The following is a 26,289-nucleotide window of genomic DNA, read 5'->3' as shown; positions in this document are numbered from 1 at the left end:
ACACAACAACAGGTAATAAATACTGAAGCCCTAACACGCAAGATCTAAAATTCTTTGAATGTTGCTTTTTTGTTTTTGTGTCTTAATTGTACATGTAACTGTTATTTAGTTAATAATACATTCAGTAAAGCCACAAACATATACCTTATTACAATGCAGTTACAACACAGGGCAACACAGCAGTATTTAGTGTAATTTCATGTTTTTAATGTGCTAAGTTGCTGGTAGTTGATATTGTGGTTGTTAGGAAGTTTTCAGTGGTGTAAGTGTAAGTGACTTTATGATGTCAGTGGTTTTCTAGGCATGTTATATGAACAGAAGGTGGTTGCTGAGGTGCCAGGGCCCAGTTGTTCAGAAGTAATCTAACTGGATTTCGACTATGGTATAGGATCAAATTCTGAAAATGGGATGTTCAAAAGGAAAAAAGGATTCTGAAATCAGATTAGATCATGTTATCCAGTCTTGTTTTTTTTCTAGACCAATCTAGATCAATCTTTGATCTATATCAAACCTGCAGTATGTGTTGGTCAAAACGTTTTAATAGAATTGGGAAATCTTTGATCCAAAAAATCAGGATTATTCTGATCCCAGCAGAAGGGTAGATTCACAGTGGATTTTACGAACAAAATGTAATAAAGCTTTTAAATTGGTAAAATATATTCACATTATGTATATATGTATATGTATTTTATTTACATTTTGCACTTTTTTTTAGCAGTCACTGTGGTAGATAAAGTAGACATTAGCCTACCTACAAAGCTTTTCAGTACAGTAAAGTAAAGAAAAAAAAAATCAAAACGATGTTGTCCCCATTATATATTCCCCTGTATAGCTGTCAAAATTAAAGAAAAAGTATTTAAATTTATGATCTGTTGCATTCTCTTTAGCCCCGGGGGGGTTGTAGTCATTCACTGCTCCATCCAGCACTCACTGTATTTCCTCCTTTATCACTCCGCACTTTGTTGATCATCCACAGAATGAGGTTGCACACCGACATTTTCAGAACAAAATAGAACAGGCTGCAGTCAGAGTCTCTCTCCATCGGACATTTAAAAATAGTGCAGTTTAGTTTAGTTTGTGCATTTAGTCCTTCTCAGGCAAGTGCAGGGGTTTAGTGTTGTAGGAGCCCGCAGGAGCCCACAGGAACAATGCTCCACAATGCTTTTGTTTCTTCGAGTGAGGATTTGGATATATGCAGTTCACATAATCCGGTCAAAATTAATATTTATTTTTTCAAACACTTGAAGATCCACTCATTACTAAAAGTGTGTGTCATCTAAGAGAGACGATAAAAACTAAAGTAATGGTCAAAGTTGTCACATTGAAATTTAAGGTGTGCTGATGTATTCATGTCATTAACTCATACATTGAGCAACATAACAAGTAAGCATTCCTTAAAAGTTGCTGGCATTTGGCCCAGTGAATTATTTTTCAAACACTACAGCTGCTGCAAGAGCCAGCAAAATATCCTTTCATTTTATAGTTACAGTTTGCTAATATATGTAAAACTCTCCACAATATGAACAGTGATCACATAAGCATCAAAACCAGCCACAACTCAACCCTGAGCATAGTGACTGTCCACTGTTGACCAATCAAGAAACCTTTAGGACAAGATCTGTGTGCTAGGTACCCCAACAGAGGGATGACCAAAAATGGGGGCAGTGCGGAACGGTTCCATTGGTACCATCCACAACTTTTCTCAATGGAAATGTAAAAAAAGCAAACTAAACTGTACCATACCGTACTGCTTGGTGGAAATTAGGCTTTTGGCGGCATCTGTGGTGATAAATGGTAATTGTAAAGTGTGCTGGCAGACTGCTGACTTTGTGATATGTAGTTGCATGGTTATCTGCATTTGGAAATGTTGAAAAGTTTGTATCTCGACCAGCGTGATCCAATCCAATGTTGCTTTGAAAAACCAAAACAAAAGTGAGATGGATTAGCTGATCTAGACTACATTTTTGACACAACTGGGCCCAGTCTATAATGACAAACTGTAATGCTAAGAATATCCTGACCAGTGACTGGGGTTTTCCTAGGTTGTTGCTAAACTATTCAAGGATTTCCAGTAGTCCTGCGGGAAACAATAAAAATCTTTAAAACTTTAAACCAACTCAGTTTGAGTCAGTACAACTTCAACAGATTACTGCATGATTTAACATCATTGGTTGTGCGAAAACTGACAGTAATGTCATTATTATACAGTGCTGTGGGAACATTAACAGAGAGCTTCAATACACAATACTTTACCTTTGACCAATATTCTGAATCATCTTCATCGGATAATGCAACCTCTGCTCCACCAAATGGAAGATCATCACAACCAAACATCACAACAAGGGGGGTTTCACCAGCTACAACATCTGGCCCATCATCTAAGTCAATAGGCATTACAACTTCATCGCAACTCACTGGCTCTTCAACTGTAGTAACTGAAACTTCATCTCCCCTTTCTTCAAGTCCGGCACCATTCGATACAACTTTCCTAAAAGTCCACACGACTTCAGTGGAACCGACTACATCAGCGTTAGTCAATGAGACTTCGTCTCCGCATCAAACCACTTCCACGCTTGCAACTTTGACACCTGTCAGCACAAGTGTGACACAAGTAAAATCATCTTCAACACCACTGGTAGCAACTTCAGAGTCACTCAAGACATCTTCATCACCAGTCACTTCATCTCCAATAACTCAAACTTCAGCCCCACTTTCTTCAAGTCAGGTAACTCAAAGTGAAAGTTTGCCAACAGTCAGCACCACTTCATTCCCACTTTCAGAAACGTCCTCAGCAGTGGGGTCAAGCTCATTACCAGCCACTTCAACTGTGCCAGTAATCACAAGTTCACCACAAAGCACTGCAACTTTAGCACCTGTCACTGAGACCTTGGCAACAACAGAGACAACTTCAGTGCAACCGACTACAACAGCGTTAGTCAGTGAGACTTCGTCTCCGCATCAAACCACTTCCACGCTTGCAACTTTGACACCTGTCAGCACAAGTGTGACACAAGTAAAATCATCTTCAACACCACTGGTAGCAACTTCAGAGTCACTCAAGACATCTTCATCACCAGTCACTTCATCTCCAATAACTTAAACTTCAGCCCCACTTTCTTCAAGTCAGGTAACCCTTACTGAAAGTTTGCCAACAGTCAGCACCACTTCATTCCCACTTTCAGAAACTTCCTCAGCAGTGGGGTCAAGCTCATTACCAGCCACTTCAACTGTGACAGTAATCACAAGTTCACCACAAAGCACTGCAACTTTAGCACCTGTCACTGAGACCTTGGCAACAACAGAGACAACTTCAGTGCAACCGACTACATCAGCGTTAGTAAGTGAGACTTCGTCTCCGCATCAAACCACTTCCACGCTTGCAACTTTGACACCTGGCAGCACAAGTGTGACACAAGTAAAATCATCTTCATCACCAGTCACTTCATCTCCAATAACTCAAACTTCAGCCCCACTTTCTTCAAGTCAGGTAACTCAAAGTGAAAGTTTGCCAACAGTCAGCACCACTTCATTCCCACTTTCAGAAACTTCCTCAGCAGTGGGGTCAAGCTCATTACCAGCCACTTCAACTTTGCCAACAATCACAAGTTCACCACAAAGCACTGCAACTTCAGCACCTGTCACTGAGACCTTGGCAACAACAGAGACAACTTCAGTGCAACCGACTACATCAGCGTTAGTCAGTGAGACTTCGTCTCCGCATCAAACCACTTCCACACTTGCAACTTTGACACCTGTCAGCACAAGTGTGACACAAGTAAAATCATCTTCATCACCAGTCACTTCATCTCCATTAACTCAAACTTCTGCCCCACTTTCTTCAAGTCTGGTAACCCAAAGTGAAAGTTTGCCAACAGTCAGCACCACTTCATTCCCACTTTCAGAAACTTCCTCAGCAGTGGAGTCAAGCTCATTACCAGCCACTTCAACTGTGCCAACAATCACAAGTTCACCACAAAGCACTGCAACTTTAGCACCTGTCACTGAGACCTTGGCAACAACAGAGACAACTTCAGTGCAACCGACTACATCAGCGTTAGTCAGTGAGACTTCGTCTCCGCATCAAACCACTTCCACGCTTGCATCTTTGACACCTGTCAGCACAAGTGTGACACAAGTAAAATCATCTTCAACACCACTGGTAGCAACTTCAGAGTCACTCAAGACATCTTCATCACCAGTCACTTCATCTCCAATAACTCAAACTTCAGCCCCACTTTCTTCAAGTCAGGTAACTCAAAGTGAAAGTTTACCAACAGTCAGCACCACTTCATTCCCACTTTCAGAAACTTCCTCAGCAGTGGGGTCAAGCTCATTACCAGCCACTTCAACTTTGCCAACAATCACAAGTTCACCACAAACCACTGCAACTTTAGCACCTGTCACTGAGACCTTGGCAACAACAGAGACAACTTCAGTGCAACCGACTACATCAGCGTTAGTCAGTGAGACTTCGTCTCCGCATCAAACCACTTCCACACTTGCAACTTTGACACCTGTCAGCACAAGTGTGACACAAGTAAAATCATCTTCATCACCAGTCACTTCATCTCCATTAACTCAAACTTCTGCCCCACTTTCTTCAAGTCTGGTAACCCAAAGTGAAAGTTTGCCAACAGTCAGCACCACTTCATTCCCACTTTCAGAAACTTCCTCAGCAGTGGAGTCAAGCTCATTACCAGCCACTTCAACTGTGCCAACAATCACAAGTTCACCACAAAGCACTGCAACTTTAGCACCTGTCACTGAGACCTTGGCAACAACAGAGACAACTTCAGTGCAACCGACTACATCAGCGTTAGTCAGTGAGACTTCGTCTCCGCATCAAACCACTTCCACGCTTGCATCTTTGACACCTGTCAGCACAAGTGTGACACAAGTAAAATCATCTTCAACACCACTGGTAGCAACTTCAGAGTCACTCAAGACATCTTCATCACCAGTCACTTCATCTCCAATAACTCAAACTTCAGCCCCACTTTCTTCAAGTCAGGTAACTCAAAGTGAAAGTTTACCAACAGTCAGCACCACTTCATTCCCACTTTCAGAAACTTCCTCAGCAGTGGGGTCAAGCTCATTACCAGCCACTTCAACTTTGCCAACAATCACAAGTTCACCACAAACCACTGCAACTTTAGCACCTGTCACTGAGACCTTGGCAACAACAGAGACCACTTCAGTGCAACCGACTACATCAGCGTTAGTCAGTGAGACTTCGTCTCCGCATCAAACCACTTCCACGCTTGCAACTTTGACACCTGGCAGCACAAGTGTGACACAAGTAAAATCATCTTCAACACCACTGGTAGCAACTTCAGAGTCACTCAAGACATCTTCATCACCAGTCACTTCATCTCCAATAACTCAAACTTCAGCCCCACTTTCTTCAAGTCAGGTAACTCAAAGTGAAAGTTTACCAACAGTCAGCACCACTTCATTCCCACTTTCAGAAACTTCCTCAGCAGTGGGGTCAAGCTCATTACCAGCCACTTCAACTTTGCCAACAATCACAAGTTCACCACAAACCACTGCAACTTTAGCACCTGTCACTGAGACCTTGGCAACAACAGAGGCAACTTCAGTGCAACCGACTACATCAGCGTTAGTCAGTGAGACTTCGTCTTCGCATCAAACCACTTCCACACTTGCAACTTTGACACCTGTCAGCACAAGTGTGACACAAGTAAAATCATCTTCATCACCACTGGCAGCAACTTCAGAGTCACTCAAGACATCTTCATCACCAGTCACTTCATCTCCAATAACTCAAACTTCAGCTCCACTTTCTTCAAGTCAGGTAACCCTTACTGAAAGTTTGCCAACAGTCAGCACCACTTCATTCCCACTTTCAGAAACTTCCTCGGCAGTGGGGTCAAGCTCATTACCAGCCACTTCAACTTTGCCAACAATCACAAGTTCACCACAAAGCACTGCAACTTCAGCACCTGTCACTGAGACCTTGGCAACAACAGAGACAACTTCAGTGCAACCGACTACAACAGCATTAGTCAGTGAGACTTCGTCTCCGCATCAAACCACTTCCACACTTGCAACTTTGACACCTGGCAGCACAAGTGTGACACAAGTGACATCATCTTCAACACCACTGGCAGAAACTTCAGAGTCACTCAAGACATCTTCATCACCAGTCACTTCATCTCCAATAACTCAAACTTCAGCTCCACTTTCTTCAAGTCAGGTAACCCTTACTGAAAGTTTGCCAACAGTCAGCACCACTTCATTCCCACTTTCAGAAACTTCCTCGGCAGTGGGGTCAAGCTCATTACCAGCCACTTCAACTTTGCCAACAATCACAAGTTCACCACAAAGCACTGCAACTTCAGCACCTGTCACTGAGACCTTGGCAACAACAGAGACAACTTCAGTGCAACCGACTACATCAGCGTTAGTCAGTGAGACTTCGTCTCCGCATCAAACCACTTCCACGCTTGCATCTTTGACACCTGTCAGCACAAGTGTGACACAAGTAAAATCATCTTCAACACCACTGGTAGCAACTTCAGAGTCACTCAAGACATCTTCACCACCAGTCACTTCATCTCCAATAACTCAAACTTCAGCCCCACTTTCTTCAAGTCAGGTAACTCAAAGTGAAAGTTTGCCAACAGTCAGCACCACTTCATTCCCACTTTCAGAAACTTCCTCAGCAGTGGGGTCAAGCTCATTACCAGCCACTTCAACTTTGCCAACAATCACAAGTTCACCACAAAGCACTGCAACTTCAGCACCTGTCACTGAGACCTTGGCAACAACAGAGACAACTTCAGTGCAACCAACTACATCAGCGTTAGTCAGTGAGACTTCGTCTCCGCATCAAACCACTTCCACGCTTGCAACTTTGACACCTGTCAGCACAAGTGTGACACAAGTAAAATCATCTTCGACACCACTGGTAGCAACTTCAGAGTCACTCAAGACATCTTCATCACCAGTCACTTCATCTCCATTAACTCAAACTTCAACCCCACTTTCTTCAAGTCAGGTATCCCTTACTGAAAGTTTGCCAACAATCAGCACCACTTCATTCCCACTTTCAGAAACTTCCTCAGCAGTGGGGTCAAGCTCATTACCAGCCACTTCAACTGTGCCAACAATCACAAGTTCACCACAAAGCACTGTAACTTCAGCACCTGTCACTGAGACCTTGGCAACAACAGAGACCACTTCAGTGCAACCAACTACATCAGTATTAGTAAGTGAGACTTCGTCTCTGCATCAAACCACTTCCACGCTTGCATCTTTGACACCTGTCAGCACAAGTGTGACACAAGTAAAATCATCTTCAACACCACTGGTAGCAACTTCAGAGTCACTCAAGACATCTTCACCACCAGTCACTTCATCTCCAATAACTCAAACTTCAGCCCCACTTTCTTCAAGTCAGGTAACTCAAAGTGAAAGTTTGCCAACAGTCAGCACCACTTCATTCCCACTTTCAGAAACTTCCTCAGCAGTGGGGTCAAGCTCATTACCAGCCACTTCAACTTTGCCAACAATCACAAGTTCACCACAAAGCACTGCAACTTCAGCACCTGTCACTGAGACCTTGGCAACAACAGAGACAACTTCAGTGCAACCAACTACATCAGCGTTAGTCAGTGAGACTTCGTCTCCGCATCAAACCACTTCCACGCTTGCAACTTTGACACCTGTCAGCACAAGTGTGACACAAGTAAAATCATCTTCAACACCACTGGTGACAACTTCAGAGTCACTCAAGACATCTTCATCACCAGTCACTTCATCTCCAATAACTCAAACTTCAGCCCCACTTTCTTCAAGTCAGGTAACCCTTACTGAAAGTTTGCCAACAGTCAGCACCACTTCATTCCCACTTTCAGAAACTTCCTCAGCAGTGGGGTCAAGCTCATTACCAGCCACTTCAACTGTGCCAGTAATCACAAGTTCACCACAAAGCACTGCAACTTCAGCACCTGTCACTGAGACCTTGGCAACAACAGAGACAACTTCAGTGCAACCAACTACATCAGCGTTAGTCAGTGAGACTTCGTCTCCGCATCAAACCACTTCCACACTTGCAACTTTGACACCTGTCAGCACAAGTGTGACACAAGTAAAATCATCTTCAACACCACTGGTAGCAACTTCAGAGTCACTTAAGACATCTTCATCACCAGTCACTTCATCTCCAATAACTCAAACTTCAGCCCCACTTTCTTCAAGTCAGGTAACCCAAAGTGAAAGTTTGCCAACAGTCAGCACCACTTCATTCCCACTTTCAGAAACTTCCTCAGCAGTGGGGTCAAGCTCATTACCAGCCACTTCAACTTTGCCAACAATCACAAGTTCACCACAAAGCACTGCAACTTCAGCACCTGTCACTGAGACTCTGCCAACAACAGAGACAACTTCAGTGCAACCGACTACAACAGCGTTAGTCAGTGAGACTTCGTCTCCGCATCAAACCACTTCCACGCTTGCAACTTTGACACCTGTCAGCACAAGTGTGACACAAGTAAAATCATCTTCAACACCACTGGTAGCAACTTCAGAGTCACTCAAGACATCTTCATCACCAGTCACTTCATCTCCAATAACTCAAACTTCAGCCCCACTTTCTTCAAGTCAGGTAACCCTTACTGAAAGTTTGCCAACAGTCATCACCACTTCATTCCCACTTTCAGAAACTTCCTCAGCAGTGGGGTCAAGCTCATTACCAGCCACTTCAACTGTGCCAGTAATCACAAGTTCACCACAAAGCACTGCAACTTCAGAACCTGTCACTGAGACCTTGGCAACAACAGAGACAACTTCAGTGCAACCAACTACATCAGCGTTAGTCAGTGAGACTTCGTCTCCGCATCAAACCACTTCCACACTTGCAACTTTGACACCTGGCAGCACAAGTGTGACACAAGTAAAATCATCTTCAACACCACTGGCAGCAACTTCAGAGTCACTTAAGACATCTTCATCACCAGTCACTTCATCTCCAATAACTCAAACTTCAGCCCCACTTTCTTCAAGTCAGGTAACCCAAAGTGAAAGTTTGCCAACAGTCAGCACCACTTCATTCCCACTTTCAGAAACTTCCTCAGCAGTGGGGTCAAGCTCATTACCAGCCACTTCAACTTTGCCAACAATCACAAGTTCACCACAAAGCACTGCAACTTCAGCACCTGTCACTGAGACTCTGCCAACAACAGAGACAACTTCAGTGCAACCGACTACAACAGCGTTAGTCAGTGAGACTTCGTCTCCGCATCAAACCACTTCCACGCTTGCAACTTTGACACCTGTCAGCACAAGTGTGACACAAGTAAAATCATCTTCAACACCACTGGTAGCAACTTCAGAGTCACTTAAGACATCTTCATCACCAGTCACTTCATCTCCAATAACTCGAACTTCAGCCCCACTTTCTTCAAGTCAGGTAACCCAAAGTGAAAGTTTGCCAACAGTCAGCACCACTTCATTCCCACTTTCAGAAACTTCCTCAGCAGTGGGGTCAAGCTCATTACCAGCCACTTCAACTTTGCCAACAATCACAAGTTCACCACAAAGCACTGCAACTTCAGCACCTGTCACTGAGACCTTGGCAACAACAGAGACAACTTCAGTGCAACCGACTACAACAGCGTTAGTCAGTGAGACTTCGTCTCTGCATCAAACCACTTCCACGCTTGCAACTTTGACACCTGGCAGCACAAGTGTGACACAAGTAAAATCATCTTCAACACCACTGGTGACAACTTCAGAGTCACTCAAGACATCTTCATCACCAGTCACTTCATCTCCAATTACTCAAACTTCAGCCCCACTTTCTTCAAGTCAGGTAACCCTTACTGAAAGTTTGCCAACAGTCAGCACCACTTCATTCCCACTTTCAGAAACTTCCTCAGCAGTGGGGTCAAGCTCATTACCAGCCACTTCAACTGTGCCAACAATCACAAGTTCACCACAAAGCACTGCAACTTCAGCACCTGTCACTGAGACCTTGGCAACAACAGAGACAACTTCAGTGCAACCAACTACATCAGTATTAGTAAGTGAGACTTCGTCTCCGCATCAAACCACTTCCACGCTTGCAACTTTGACACCTGGCAGCACAAGTGTGACACAAGTAAAATCATCTTCAACACCACTGGTAGCAACTTCAGAGTCACTCAAGACATCTTCATCACCAGTCACTTCATCTCCAATAACTCAAACTTCAGCCCCACTTTCTTCAAGTCAGGTAACCCTTACTGAAAGTTTGCCAACAGTCAGCACCACTTCATTCCCACTTTCAGAAACTTCCTCAGCAGTGGGGTCAAGCTCATTACCAGCCACTTCAACTGTGCCAACAATCACAAGTTCACCACAAAGCACTGCAACTTCAGCACCTGTCACTGAGACTCTGCCAACAACAGAGACAACTTCAGTGCAACCGACTACAACAGCGTTAGTCAGTGAGACTTCGTCTCTGCATCAAACCACTTCCACGCTTGCAACTTTGACACCTGTCAGCACAAGTGTGACACAAGTAAAATCATCTTCAACACCACTGGTGACAACTTCAGAGTCACTCAAGACATCTTCATCACCAGTCACTTCATCTCCAATTACTCAAACTTCAGCCCCATTTTCTTCAAGTCAGGTGACCCAAAGTGAAAGTTTGCCAACAGTCAGCACCACTTCATTCCCACTTTCAGAAACTTCCTCAGCAGTGGGGTCAAGCTCATTACCAGCCACTTCAACTTTGCCAACAATCACAAGTTCACCACAAAGCACTGCAACTTCAGCACCTGTCACTGAGACCTTGGCAACAACAGAGACAACTTCAGTGCAACCGACTACATCAGCGTTAGTCAGTGAGACTTCGTCTCCGCATCAAACCACTTCCACGCTTGCAACTTTGACACCTGGCAGCACAAGTGTGACACAAGTAAAATCATCTTCAACACCACTGGTAGCAACTTCAGAGTCACTCAAGACATCTTCATCACCAGTCACTTCATCTCCAATAACTCAAACTTCAGCCCCACTTTCTTCAAGTCAGGTAACCCTTACTGAAAGTTTGCCAACAGTCAGCACCACTTCATTCCCACTTTCAGAAACTTCCTCAGCAGTGGGGTCAAGCTCATTACCAGCCACTTCAACTGTGCCAGTAATCACAAGTTCACCACAAAGCACTGCAACTTCAGAACCTGTCACTGAGACCTTGGCAACAACAGAGACAACTTCAGTGCAACCGACTACAACAGTGTTAGTCAGTGAGACTTCGTCTCCGCATCAAACCACTTCCACGCTTGCAACTTTGACACCTGTCAGCACAAGTGTGACACAAGTAAAATCATCTTCAACACCACTGGTAGCAACTTCAGAGTCACTTAAGACATCTTCATCACCAGTCACTTCATCTCCAATAACTCGAACTTCAGCCCCACTTTCTTCAAGTCAGGTAACCCAAAGTGAAAGTTTGCCAACAGTCAGCACCACTTCATTCCCACTTTCAGAAACTTCCTCAGCAGTGGGGTCAAGCTCATTACCAGCCACTTCAACTTTGCCAACAATCACAAGTTCACCACAAAGCACTGCAACTTCAGCACCTGTCACTGAGACCTTGGCAACAACAGAGACAACTTCAGTGCAACCGACTACAACAGCGTTAGTCAGTGAGACTTCGTCTCTGCATCAAACCACTTCCACGCTTGCAACTTTGACACCTGGCAGCACAAGTGTGACACAAGTAAAATCATCTTCAACACCACTGGTAGCAACTTCAGAGTCACTCAAGACATCTTCATCACCAGTCACTTCATCTCCAATTACTCAAACTTCAGCCCCACTTTCTTCAAGTCAGGTAACCCTTACTGAAAGTTTGCCAACAGTCAGCACCACTTCATTCCCACTTTCAGAAACTTCCTCAGCAGTGGGGTCAAGCTCATTACCAGCCACTTCAACTGTGCCAACAATCACAAGTTCACCACAAAGCACTGCAACTTCAGCACCTGTCACTGAGACCTTGGCAACAACAGAGACAACTTCAGTGCAACCAACTACATCAGTATTAGTAAGTGAGACTTCGTCTCCGCATCAAACCACTTCCACGCTTGCAACTTTGACACCTGGCAGCACAAGTGTGACACAAGTAAAATCATCTTCAACACCACTGGTAGCAACTTCAGAGTCACTCAAGACATCTTCATCACCAGTCACTTCATCTCCAATAACTCAAACTTCAGCCCCACTTTCTTCAAGTCTGGTAACCCTTACTGAAAGTTTGCCAACAGTCAGCACCACTTCATTCCCACTTTCAGAAACTTCCTCAGCAGTGGGGTCAAGCTCATTACCAGCCACTTCAACTGTGCCAACAATCACAAGTTCACCACAAAGCACTGCAACTTCAGCACCTGTCACTGAGACTCTGCCAACAACAGAGACAACTTCAGTGCAACCGATTACAACAGCGTTAGTCAGTGAGACTTCGTCTCCGCATCAAACCACTTCCACGCTTGCAACTTTGACACCTGTCAGCACAAGTGTGACACAAGTAAAATCATCTTCAACACCACTGGTAGCAACTTCAGAGTCACTTAAGACATCTTCATCACCAGTCACTTCATCTCCAATAACTCAAAATTCAGCCCCACTTTCTTCAAGTCAGGTAACCCAAAGTGAAAGTTTGCCAACAGTCAGCACCACTTCATTCCCACTTTCAGGAACTTCCTCAGCAGTGGGGTCAAGCTCATTACCAGCCACTTCAACTTTGCCAACAATCACAAGTTCACCACAAAGCACTGCAACTTCAGCACCTGTCACTGAGACCTTGGCAACAACAGAGACAACTTCAGTGCAACCGACTACATCAGCGTTAGTCAGTGAGACTTCGTCTCCGCATCAAACCACTTCCACGCTTGCAACTTTGACACCTGGCAGCACAAGTGTGACACAAGTAAAATCATCTTCAACACCACTGGTAGCAACTTCAGAGTCACTCAAGACATCTTCATCACCAGTCACTTCATCTCCAATAACTCAAACTTCAGCCCCACTTTCTTCAAGTCAGGTAACCCTTACTGAAAGTTTGCCAACAGTCAGCACCACTTCATTCCCACTTTCAGAAACTTCCTCAGCAGTGGGGTCAAGCTCATTACCAGCCACTTCAACTGTGCCAGTAATCACAAGTTCACCACAAAGCACTGCAACTTCAGCACCTGTCACTGAGACCTTGGCAACAACAGAGACAACTTCAGTGCAACCAACTACATCAGTATTAGTAAGTGAGACTTCGTCTCCGCATCAAACCACTTCCACACTTGCAACTTTGACACCTGTCAGTACAAGTGTGACACAAGTAAAATCATCTTCATCACCAGTCACTTCATCTCCATGAACTCAAACTTCTGCCCCACTTTCTTCAAGTCTGGTAACCCAAAGTGAAAGTTTGCCAACAGTCAGCACCACTTCATTCCCACTTTCAGAAACTTCCTCAGCAGTGGGGTCAAGCTCATTACCAGCCACTTCAACTGTGCCAACAATCACAAGTTCACCACAACACAGTGCAACTTCAGCACCTGTCACTGAGACCTTGGCAACAACAGAGACAACTTCAGTGCAACCGACTACATCAGCGTTAGTCAGTGAGACTTCGTCTTCGCATCAAACCACTTCCACGCTTGCAACTTTGACACCTGTCAGCACAAGTGTGACACAAGTAAAATCATCTTCAACACCACTGGTAGCAACTTCAGAGTCACTCAAGACATCTTCATCACCAGTCACTTCATCTCCAATAACTCAAACTTCAGCCCCACTTTCTTCAAGTCAGGAAACCCAAAGTGAAAGTTTGCCAACAGTCAGCACCACTTCATTCCCACTTTCAGAAACTTCCTCAGCAGTGGGGTCAAGCTCATTACCAGCCACTTCAACTGTGCCAGTAATCACAAGTTCACCACAAAGCACTGCAACTTCAGAACCTGTCACTGAGACCTTGGCAACAACAGAGACAACTTCAGTGCAACCAACTACATCAGCGTTAGTCAGTGAGACTTCGTGTCTGCATCAAACCACTTCCATGCTTGCAACTTTGACACCTGTCAGCACAAGTGTGACACAAGTAAAATCATCTTCAACACCACTGGTAGCAACTTCAGAGTCACTCAAGACATCTTCATCACCAGTCACTTCATCTCCAATAACTCAAACTTCAGCTCCACTTTCTTCAAGTCAGGTAACCCTTACTGAAAGTTTGCCAACAGTCAGCACCACTTCATTCCCACTTTCAGAAACTTCCTCGGCAGTGGGGTCAAGCTCATTACCAGCCACTTCAACTTTGCCAACAATCACAAGTTCACCACAAAGCACTGCAACTTCAGCACCTGTCACTGAGACCTTGGCAACAACAGAGACAACTTCAGTGCAACCGACTACAACAGCGTTAGTCAGTGAGACTTCGTGTCTGCATCAAACCACTTCCATGCTTGCAACTTTGACACCTGTCAGCACAAGTGTGACACAAGTAAAATCATCTTCGACACCACTGGTAGCAACTTCAGAGCCACTCAGGACATCTTCATCACCAGTCACTTCATCTCCATTAACTCAAACTTCAACCCCACTTTCTTCAAGTCAGGTATCCCTTACTGAAAGTTTGCCAACAGTCAGCACCACTTCATTCCCACTTTCAGAAACTTCCTCAGCAGTGGGGTCAAGCTCATTACCAGCCACTTCAACTTTGCCAACAATCACAAGTTCACCACAAAGCACTGCAACTTCAGCACCTGTCACTGAGACCTTGGCAACAACAGAGACAACTTCAGTGCAACCGACTACATCAGCGTTACTCAGTGAGACTTCGTCTCCGCATCAAACCACTTCCACGCTTGCAACTTTGACACCTGGCAGCACAAGTGTGACACAAGTAAAATCATCTTCAACACCACTGGCAGCAACTTCAGAGTCACTCAAGACATCTTCATCACCAGTCACTTCATCTCCAATAACTCAAACTTCAGCTCCACTTTCTTCAAGTCAGGTAACCCAAAGTGTAAGTTTGCCAACAGTCAGCACCACTTCATTCCCACTTTCAGAAACTTCCTCGGCAGTGGGGTCAAGCTCATTACCAGCCACTTCAACTTTGCCAACAATCACAAGTTCACCACAAAGCACTGCAACTTCAGCACCTGTCACTGAGACCTTGGCAACAACAGAGACAACTTCAGTGCAACCGACTACATCAGCGTTAGTCAGTGAGACTTCGTCTCCGCATCAAACCACTTCCACGCTTGCATCTTTGACACCTGTCAGCACAAGTGTGACACAAGTAAAATCATCTTCAACACCACTGGTAGCAACTTCAGAGTCACTCAAGACATCTTCATCACCAGTCACTTCATCTCCAATAACTCAAACTTCAGCCCCACTTTCTTCAAGTCAGGTAACTCAAAGTGAAAGTTTGCCAACAGTCAGCACCACTTCATTCCCACTTTCAGAAACTTCCTCAGCAGTGGGGTCAAGCTCATTACCAGCCACTTCAACTTTGCCAACAATCACAAGTTCACCACAAAGCACTGCAACTTTAGCACCTGTCACTGAGACCTTGGCAACAACAGAGACAACTTCAGTGCAACCGACTACATCAGCGTTAGTCAGTGAGACCTTCTCTCCGTATCAAACCACTTCCACACTTGCAACTTTGACACCTGTCAGCACAAGTGTGACACAAGTAAAATCATCTTCATCACCAGTCACTTCATCTCCATTAACTCAAACTTCTGCCCCACTTTCTTCAAGTCTGGTAACCCAAAGTGAAAGTTTGCCAACAGTCAGCACCACTTCATTCCCACTTTCAGAAACTTCCTCAGCAGTGGGGTCAAGCTCATTACCAGCCACTTCAACTTTGCCAACAATCACAAGTTCACCACAAAGCACTGCAACTTCAGCACCTGTCACTGAGACCTTGGCAACAACAGAGACAACTTCAGTGCAACCAACTACATCAGCGTTAGTCAGTGAGACTTCGTCTCCGCATCAAACCACTTCCACGCTTGCAACTTTGACACCTGTCAGCACAAGTGTGACACAAGTAAAATCATCTTCAACACCACTGGTAGCAACTTCAGAGTCACTTAAGACATCTTCATCACCAGTCACTTCATCTCCAATAACTCAAACTTCAGCCCCACTTTCTTCAAGTCAGGTAACTCAAAGTGAAAGTTTGCCAACAGTCAGCACCACTTCATTCCCACTTTCAGAAACTTCCTCAGCAGTGGGGTCAAGCTCATTACCAGCCACTTCAACTTTGCCAACAATCACAAGTTCACCACAAAGCACTGCAACTTCAGCACCTGTCACTGAGACCTTGGCAACAACAGAGACAACTTCAGTGCAACCGACTACATCAGCGTTAGTCAGTGAGACTTCGTCTCCGCATCAAACCACTTCCACGCTTGCAACTTTGACACCTGGCAGCACAAGTGTGACACAAGTAAAATCATCTTCAACACCACTGGTGACAACTTCAGAGTCACTCAAGACATCTTCATCACCAGTCACTTCATCTCCAATAACTCAAACTTCAGCCCCACTTTCTTCAAGTCAGGTAACCCAAAGTGAAAGTTTGCCAACAGTCAGCACCACTTCATTCCCACTTTCAGAAACTTCCTCAGCAGTGGGGTCAAGCTCATTACCAGCCACTTCAACTGTGACAGCAATCACAAGTTCACCACAAAGCACTGCAACTTCAGCACCTGTCACTGAGACCTTGGCAACAACAGAGACAACTTCAGTGCAACCAACTACATCAGCTTTAGTAAGTGAGACTTCGTCTCCGCATCAAACCACTTCCACGCTTGCAACTTTGACACCTGTCAGCACAAGTGTGACACAAATAAAATCATCTTCAACACCAGTCACTTCATCTCCAATAACTCAAACTTCAGCCCCACTTTCTTCAAGTCAGGTAACCCAAAGTGAAAGTTTGCCAACAGTCAGCACCACTTCATTCCCACTTTCAGAAACTTCCTCAGCAGTGGGGTCAAGCTCATTACCAGCCACTTCAACTGTGACAGTAATCACAAGTTCACCACAAAGCACTGCAACTTCGGCACCTGTCACTGAGACCTTGGCAACAACAGAGACAACTTCAGTGCAACCGACTACATCAGCGTTAGTCAGTGAGACTTCGTCTCTGCATCAAACCACTTCCACGCTTGCAACTTTGACACCTGTCAGCACAAGTGTGACACAAGTAAAATCATCTTCAACACCACTGGTAGCAACTTCAGAATCACTCCAGACATCTCCAATGGCAATAATGACAACTTTACTCCCAATGAATGCAACACTATCTGTCAGTGAGACTTTATCATCCATTGCTTCCACTGATGTTCCATCATCTCCTCCTGTGCCTGGAACATCTGCTGCACGAACAACTAAAAGTTCTGCTTTGGAAACTATTACAACAGGTGCGACACTACAGAAGCCAAAGTTGAAGTTGGGATTCAAAGTTTTTGAAAATTTTACAGAAGAACTTCTAAACAAATCCTCACCACAATTCAAGAGTTTCTCCAACAGAGTAACTACAGCTGTAAGTATACTGAGTGTTGTGTCATTTAAGAAATTTGACTTAAGATCACAGTTTAATTTCTCACCTAGGGTGACCACACCAGGAATTAATTCATACGTTTAACATTGTTCTGAACATATTAAGTTTCCTATTTTCCAGGATCACTTTGAAACTATCTTTTTTGTGGTAACTTTTTTTTTTTCATTCACAGCTGGATGAACTCTATACAAAGGAATATGGTGCACTCTTCAATCGATCTGTTGTGAAATCTTTGAGGTACACAGTGTTGCTCTTTTTTTTTACACTTTCAAAAGCATATTTCAGAAGTACTCTGAGATACTATTCTGAAAAGCTCCGCGAAAGCCTGTTATCATGGCGTGCCTCTGTTTGTTTTTACGTTTTAATCTTTGCTTTCTACTGCAGTTATAGAGTACGTTAAAATTTTATTTCAGTACAATGTTCACATGCCCATGTGCATATTCAAAGTATTTTATTTCACTCCTTTGCATACTAGTTTTGAAGTGATCCCTTCTTACCCCCTCACTGATTCAGAGATGCCAGCCAAAATCCAATTTTCTTACTGACCAAGTTCAGCCAAGGCTTCAGCATTGTTCATTAGTCATTTGAAGGGTTACTCACAGTTGTTGTGTCCAGTACCAAAATTGACCAATAACCCGTGGTTTACAGTGATTCTAGATCAGCGAAGTGGCAGAGTAATAAAATGGTTAAAACATATACCTGGCAATCTTTTATAAAATAAACACACAGCAACAAAAATGCAATAAGTTATTGATAAAAAAAAACATTCTTCCACCAAGCAGTTTTCTTTTGTGATATTTTTCAGAATTCTTGCCAAGCAACACACAGACGCAGTTCAAAGTGCTGGCTGCTTTACAAAGCTGTGGCATCATGGGGCCAGAGAACTTTACCCCCATGGGCTGTAGTATACCTAAAGTACAGAGAAAGAAAGAAAAAGTTTTCACTATTTTGCAGTCTGTTGGAACCACATATTTATCTACCACTGGCAATTTTTATTCTCACTTATCCTGTTGTCACTGAATTTGTGATGCGGTCACAACTGTGTGTTTAAAGAGAAATTTAAAATTGCTCTGAATGTGGCTCAGTCAACCATAATTGAGAACGGGAAATATTTGTTTTATAATGTACTCTGTATTGTGAGGAGGAGGAATACTTATAGCAAACAATGACTTTTTCACTGTACATATGGGCACATGAGTAATGTACTAAAATAGTTTGGAAAATTTAGACTATCCTTGAAATGACCCTCGGTTTTAAAGCAAATTGCATTCCATTTGTTTGATATAATTTTGGTTACATATTATCAAAATTAACAATTAAAAAAAAATATAGAAATGACAACAATTACTAAAACAATATTTCCTCTTGCAGTCGAGGCTCCATTGTGGTAGATGCTGAACTGATATTCAATAATGCCAGCTCAGTGCCAACAACAAGTTCTGTGGAAGCAGCTCTGATACAGGAGTATAACAACAATACTAACTTCTCTCTTCCACTGAATACATCAACCATTGTTGCAACAAGTAAGAGTTGTTTTCCTAGTTACATGGAATCCATTGTGACCCAACTGCTGCAACAGTCTTATTGTACTTTATCACTGTCTTTTATCATTACAGGTGTTAGCACCCTGACAACATCAACCACAACCCTTCCTACTACAGCTGTTCTGACCACTGCTCCCCGTTCTGCAGCTGCCTCTACTGCAGTTGCTCCCACTGCTGCACCTGCTCCCAGTATAGCAGCTGCTTCCACTGATGTTACAGTCACTTCAGCTGCAGAGACTACAACCACTGCATCAACAAACCCACCTTCATCCAGTGAGGGAACCCTGTGTCTTCAGTTTATTCTCAACCAAACATTTACAGCAGATCTCTCCAACTCCTCCTCCACAGCATATAAGAATTTGTCTGCGACAGCTGTCTCAGAGGTAAGAAGGCAATGATTTGTATATAGGAGACATCTTCAAGCAAAAAGAAGCATACTCATCTCTGATATTAAAAGTGTCACCCATCATGTCAATACAACAAAACAAACAGTTGCAGCAATGTCTTTACCTATCCACAAGCACTAAAAAATTAAAAATTAAACTCATTAAACTCAAAGGTGTCCATGCTTGAACCTAACATGAACAGATGGATAAGTCTCTGGGCTTTGCCATTTGGCCAAGTTGCCTCATTGCTGCTTATAACAATAATTACATTTAACTAACAGCTAAATTCTCTTTTAGGTCAACAGAGTTTGTCAGAAGGTCTATCCATCAACCTTCAATCGCTCAATTTTCAACACGTTCACGTAAGGCAAAACTTCTAACTTGATTAGTTTTTGCTGGGATATTGACTTTTCTTAAGTTCCTATTTCAGAGTGCTGCTTTTTCTCCCTGTCATTGTAGGAGGGGATCAGTGGTTGTTGACATGACTCTTGTCTTCAAAGATAAGTCCTCACTCCCAACAGTCATCAGCGCGACGTCACAACTCAGTGCTGGACTTACCTGCAGCTCCACATCTCTTAATATTGTACCAGGCAGCGTCATTGTCTGTAAGTGGTTCATATAATTCTATTCTAGATGTAGTATGAACTATACAACTGCCTTAAGTAATGTTAATGAATCTGTTGAAATTAAATGATATGTTAATATATGGTGTTAGGTCGTTAACGGTAAAGATGTAACTTTTAACATGTATTAACTTTTTTTGGAAGCGCTTTATTTTAAGGTTCTTGTAATAAGCGTTAGTTAATATGTAATAAGGTGCTTATAACTCCTTATAAGATGCTTATTAACATTATTAAATGTTTAAAAAGACTATTTAAGTGTTAATAATAGCATTATAAAAATGTTAATTGTTAGATTATAAGACATTTATAAGCACAAGAAACTTGTTAACGGTTTATAGACTGCTTAAGAACGTTAATAAAAGCCTTATGAGTTTCTTACAATTGTTTATAATAGCATTACAAACACATTTATTGAGTTTAACTAACTTACATATGTCATTGTTAAACCTTTACTAAGATTTTTTTGTTGCTTTATTAAGATTAAAACATACTTTATTATGCATTTATTAATAGTTAACTATGGACTTATTAACAGTTAACTATGTTTTTTTTTTTTTGGCAGCTACCGGATCTAAAGCGAGAACAGTGCCTTATTAAGCTTGATAAATCTTTTATTATGCACTTGTTAACAGTTAACTATGCACTTATTAACAGTCAACTATGCTTTTTTGCAGCTACCAGATCTAAAGCGAGAACAGTGCCTTATTAAGCTTAATAAATCCTTTATTATGCACTTATTAACAGTTAACTATTCTTCGCAGCTCCCCATTCTAGAATGAGCACTACATGTGGTCAAGGTTGATAAAATGTGAAGAAACAATTGCATAACAATATAATGTTTCAGCAGTGAAACACAAAAACACACTTTAACACAGCTCTTTTGAAAATTAGTTTTTTTTAGTTGTCATCTTTTATGCATGAATGGCAGCCACAAAGAGAACATTTTATAAAACATTGCCTAAAACAGGCCGTTGAAAATAAAAATATAAAAGTACAATCACTGCTACTTTCAACATTATATGTATATTAGTACATTATATATTGTAAAACACATTCTGAAAATGTGATTCAAAACATCAGTAATGGGTGACACCAGGGTGACGTACATTACATATTGCAACCCCAGGTCAGAATAGGAGCGGGTCACTTCTGGCTCCAAAAATCCAAGATGGCGGCAGCCAAATCACCAAACTCGTGGCTTCAAAACGGGAGTCCACAAACCAATGGGTGATGTCATGGTAGTTACGTCCACTTTTTACAGTCTATGCTAGAAAGGCGTACTTGTGTAATTGTTTTGTGTTATTTTTCTTTCTTTATTATTTTAAATAAATGCAATCCAGTCTTTCATGAATGCACACTGGAATCAATGTGGGGCAGCATGCTATATAGGTTAAGTAGCCTGGCAAATACCTACAGACTGGCAGTGAGTCCAAAATAGTCCTTTTTTTTCTTTTATTATTGTTTTTTTTTTATTATTAAAACCTACCTCAGTTTTTATGTTACAGTTGCACTTTTTTGTGGATGTGATTACTGATGTTTTAAATCACATTTTCAGAATGTGTCTTACAATATATAATGTACCTCAATGTTGAAAGTATTAATGATTGTACTTTTGTATTTTTATTTTCAACGGCCTGTTTTAGGCAATGTTTTATAAAATGTTCTCTTTGTAGCTGCCATTCATGCATAAATGATAACTAAAAAAACCCAAATTTTCAAAACAGCTGTGTTAAAGGGCCAGTGTATAATATTTGGCATGGTTTATTGTCAATCTGAATCTTAATCTGAATATTCTACCCATTAATATGTTTATACAAGTGTATGATCGCTATAAAATAAAATTCGTTTGGTTTTCGTAGCCTTATAATTATGCTTTTATATATATATAGCAAGGGCCTTGCTTTAGAGAGATCGCCATCTTGCGCCGCCATGTATGTACGGCAGACCGAGCAGACAATCCAGCCAGCCAGAGAACGCATTTCGCGTGTATAAATGAACCAACGAAGACAGCGGAAGGAAGGAAGAAGGAGGAGGAAACAGCAGAGAGTGTTAGTAGTTCGTCGATAGAGAGTAGTGAAAAGTTTTTTTAGTTATAAAGTTTGCGAATGGACCACACTTACCACGCAACAGGAGAGAATGAACCCGAACCGTCATCTGCGAGGAAAAGAAGACGCAACTTCACTCCTTGTGATGCACTCTCTGCGGTGCTTTTCCTCCTGATGATATCTCCCCAACAATGGCAGCAGTAGCACCGAATCCCATTCTGTGCATTCAGCCTCTCTTCTCACCCGCTCAGCATCAAACACACGGAGTTCCTCATCTGTGTGCTCCGGCTCAAACAGGTATGGCTCTGGGTCTGTGTCCGCTACAAGAAACTCTTCAAAATCGCGTTCAAAGTCGTCCATTGCAGCTACTATAGTCCGGAGATATTACTAGGCTAAATAAACAGCTGAGCACTGTTTACCGGCTACGCTGTCAGTCAGTGTGCGGGCTGGAGATTGGCAGAGCAGAGAGGGGAGGGGGTCCCCACTTAGTATGGCAAATGAGTATGTGTGTAAAGTTATGGAGTGTGTGTGTTACGCCAGAAGAGTCAGAGTTTGGGACGGAGTCTTTTACCCCCTGGAGTGTTACCGGAGTTTCTGGAGTGCTCAAATAAACGGGCCTTTTTCCCGAACGCTCCTCTGGTCTCCTGCTCGTGAGGGATTCATTACAATATCATAACATGGTTTAGATTTCTAAATAAACATTCACCTCGTCGCTAGATAGACCTACTCCTGAAAAACTTGTGCGCAAGGCTTTTTGTCCCTACAAGGCCACCGTCATTTACCCAACGGGAGGGGTGAGCGAGTGAGCCCTGCAATCTAGAATTTGACCACTGATGTCACTGTTTCCAACGGTTTTCAACCCATTTTACACACTGGCCCTTTAAAGTGTGTTTTTGTGTTTCACCGCTGAAACATTAGATTGTTATGCAATTGTTTCTTCACATTTTTATCAACCTTGAGCATAATGTTAATAAGCATCTTATAAGAAGTTATAAGCACCTTATTACATATTAACTAACGCTTATTACAAGGACCTAAAATAAAACGCTTCCCTTTTTTTTTCTTTTTTTTCCCCATGCACTGATTGTAATGTAACTTTAAAAATTAGATCTTTCCCGACTTTCTCGGCTGCCGAGAACAGACTGTAGATGGAGTGAAATTTCTCTGCAGTGGAAAGTTTCATGTTCCTATAATAAGTGTAAATCTGTTATAAGTACAGAGGATTTCACCTGCTAATGCAATTGTTTTACTAATATTTCAGGTACATCAACATCAAGTAGTCCTCCTCATCCTACAGTGCTCTCTCTGGCAGTCTTGTCACCTGCGCTACTGATTATTGCACAGATGCTGACGGATTCATAGCGGGATTCAAAGATCGTCGATGACTGGATAAATAGCTTTTGCAGTGTGATTAAGTGGAGCAAGACAAGACACACACTTGCAAAAGCAATTGACAGATAATATGTTAAAAATAAAAAACATATGCACTTGAGAACTTTTATCGCATTTCCTTTTTTTCATTGACATTTAATGTCTAGATACCTTTTCAAATAATATTGTCTTGCCATTTTATTTAACTGTGAATTGAATTGTACTTAAAATGTACTTAATTTTTGCCCTGTATTTTTAAAAGTATTTTGCTACACAGCACGAAGACATACTTTAACAAAGTTAATGTAATGACATTGTTTTGTCTTACATTCTGTATGGAATTTGTTAATTCAATGCAAAATATTTATGGTCTTAAACAACTGCAACACATCCATTTAGTATTGTAAAGGACATGTTGTAATTTAATTTTTAATTGTCTCTGTTGTTTGTTTGTTTTTGTTGTTTTGTTTAAAAAAATCAATAAAGATAAATACTTAATTCAAAAATGTGTCTTTTAATGAAATTTCCTGCTGATACAACACAATGTTTAACAGAAATCAGGTCCTGTCATGGACAACATAAGTTGCTATAGCAACAATCATTCAGCCAATGAGTTTGTGGCATGAAACTATAGAAGATACAGCTGCCTGACCTCTTGGGTCACTGGGGGCATGTGTTGTAGTATGTTGATATGTCTTGACCCCGAAAAGATGGAAGCACTGTTACTCCTCTTGAACACGGGCAGCAAGTTAGCTATAAGAATGTAGGAATAGGTGGATAAGTGAGGCAGGATGTGGGGTTGTGTGCTGAAATTTGGGTTGTGGGTCCAGAACTGATTATGTGAGGTTCAGTTTTGAAGGCCTCAGATATGGACAGCTGATGATGTAATTTTCCTGCCATTCCTACATTTATACATACTATTACTGTTACTTAAATTTACCATAATTATGGCCCCTGTGACTTTGAGTGAAGTTTTTGATTTGATTGTCATCACTGGGATGGCTCTGCTGCCAATTGCTGCTGTCTGGGCAAAGGGACTTTTTTTATAATAAAAAGGAGGAAGTAGGCAGTGCTGACAGACACAAAATCACAGAGAGATGCGTGTATAGCTACTACAAACAGATGCAACAAAAATAGGCCAAACTAAAATTAGGTTTGTGTGTCTTGTGCCTATGTAGGAGAGGTGGTGGGGCCTCCTTCATATCTGTGCCCAGGGGCACATTGTCTCATAATCCGCCCATGGTTGTGACAACAAAGTTAAAACTTTGTCATCTTTTTAAAGCTAGTCACCATCATTGTTGTGTAGCGGTTACTTGGATAATCTGTGATTTTCTCTTGTTTCATGAGATGAGGGAACTGGGTCCATCTAGCTGTTCATATCAGTGTGTAGAATACACACTGTCCACATTTCACTCTGCTCTCTCTCTCTCTCTACGCACACACACACACACACACATATATGTATATATATATATATATATATATATATATATATACACATATATGCATGTATATATATCTTCATTTATTTATTTTACCTTAATTTTGATTTTAGTTTTATGTCAAAGCAAGACTGAACAAATGCATATTAGAAGTTTACACAGTGACTAAATCAGATAATGTAAAAGCAATGCTTTCCAGGTCCTCCTGGGGGACCCCGAGGCATTCCCAGACCAGATGAGATATGTAATCCCTCCAGCATGTTCTGGGTCAGCCTGGAGCTTACCAGTGGGATGTTCCTGAAATACCTTTAACAGGAAGCACCCAGGAGGCATCCTGATCAGTTGCCCGAAGCACCTCAACTGACCTCCTTCAACGCGAAGGAGCAGCGGATGTCCAAGCTCCATACCCTATCTCTAAGGTTGAACCCACCCACCCCAAGAAGAAAACTCATTTTGGTTGGTTGTATCTGGGATCTCATTCTTTGGGTTACTACCCTGAGCTCATGACCATAGGTGTGTGTTGGGATGTAGATGGACCAGTTAATCAAAATGTTCGCCTCCCAGCTCAGCTCCCTCTTCACCACAACTGTCCAGTGCAGAGCCCACATCACCGCAGAAGCCTCACCCAACCGCAGATTCATCCCATGCTCCATTCTACCCTCACTCCCTCATTTGAGGCAGTAACCCTCTCCCAACCTAGAGGGGGCAATCCACCAGTTTCTAGCAGAGAACCATGGCCTCAGATTTGGAGGTGCTTACTCTCATCCCAGCCACTTCACACTCGCAAACCTCCCCAGTGCATGCTGGAGGTCACAGTGTGATGAAGCCAACAGGACCTCATCATCTGCAAAAAGCAGAGTTGCAGAGGTCCCAAAACCGGACCCCTTCCTCCCCCCGGCTGCGCCTCGAGATACTCTCCATGAATATCACAAACAAGATCGGTGACAACGGACAACCCTGGCAGAGGCCAACACTCACCAAGAATGTGTTAGACTTTACGCCGAGTATGCAGATGCAACTCTCACTTTGGTCATACAGGGACCGGATGGCTTGTAGCAGTGACCCCGGTCCCGTAATCCCGCAGTACCCTCCACAAGACTCTACAAGGGATGTGATCGTGAGCCTTCTCCAAGTCCACAAAACACATGTAAACTGGATGGGCAAACTCCCACAGACCCTCCAGCAGCCTTGCAAAGGGAAAGAGCTGGTCCGCTGTTCCCTGGCCAGGACAGAATCTGCATTGCTTCTCCTAAATCTGAGGATCAACAGTCGGTCAGAGAGTCCTCTC

General features: G+C 42.7%; 1 protein-coding gene across 1 annotated transcript; it reads left to right on the top strand.

Annotated features, from left to right (window-relative positions):
• On the top strand, positions 1–23,992 carry LOC117255085 (uncharacterized; the record flags this gene model as incomplete). Its single annotated transcript, XM_078166275.1, has 7 exons — positions 1–12; positions 17,763–17,827; positions 18,962–19,113; positions 19,207–19,517; positions 19,818–19,882; positions 19,980–20,125; positions 23,450–23,992. Coding segments are annotated over 7 exons (852 nt in total), but the record flags the coding sequence as incomplete, so codon positions are not given.
• Between the last annotated feature and the right edge of the window lie 2,297 nt (positions 23,993–26,289).

This window comes from Epinephelus lanceolatus, chromosome 3 (genome assembly GCF_041903045.1).
Source record: "Epinephelus lanceolatus isolate andai-2023 chromosome 3, ASM4190304v1, whole genome shotgun sequence".
In the NCBI taxonomy this organism is placed as follows: Eukaryota; Metazoa; Chordata; class Actinopteri; order Perciformes; family Serranidae; genus Epinephelus; species Epinephelus lanceolatus.
This window is presented reverse-complemented; position numbering and strand designations above follow the sequence as displayed.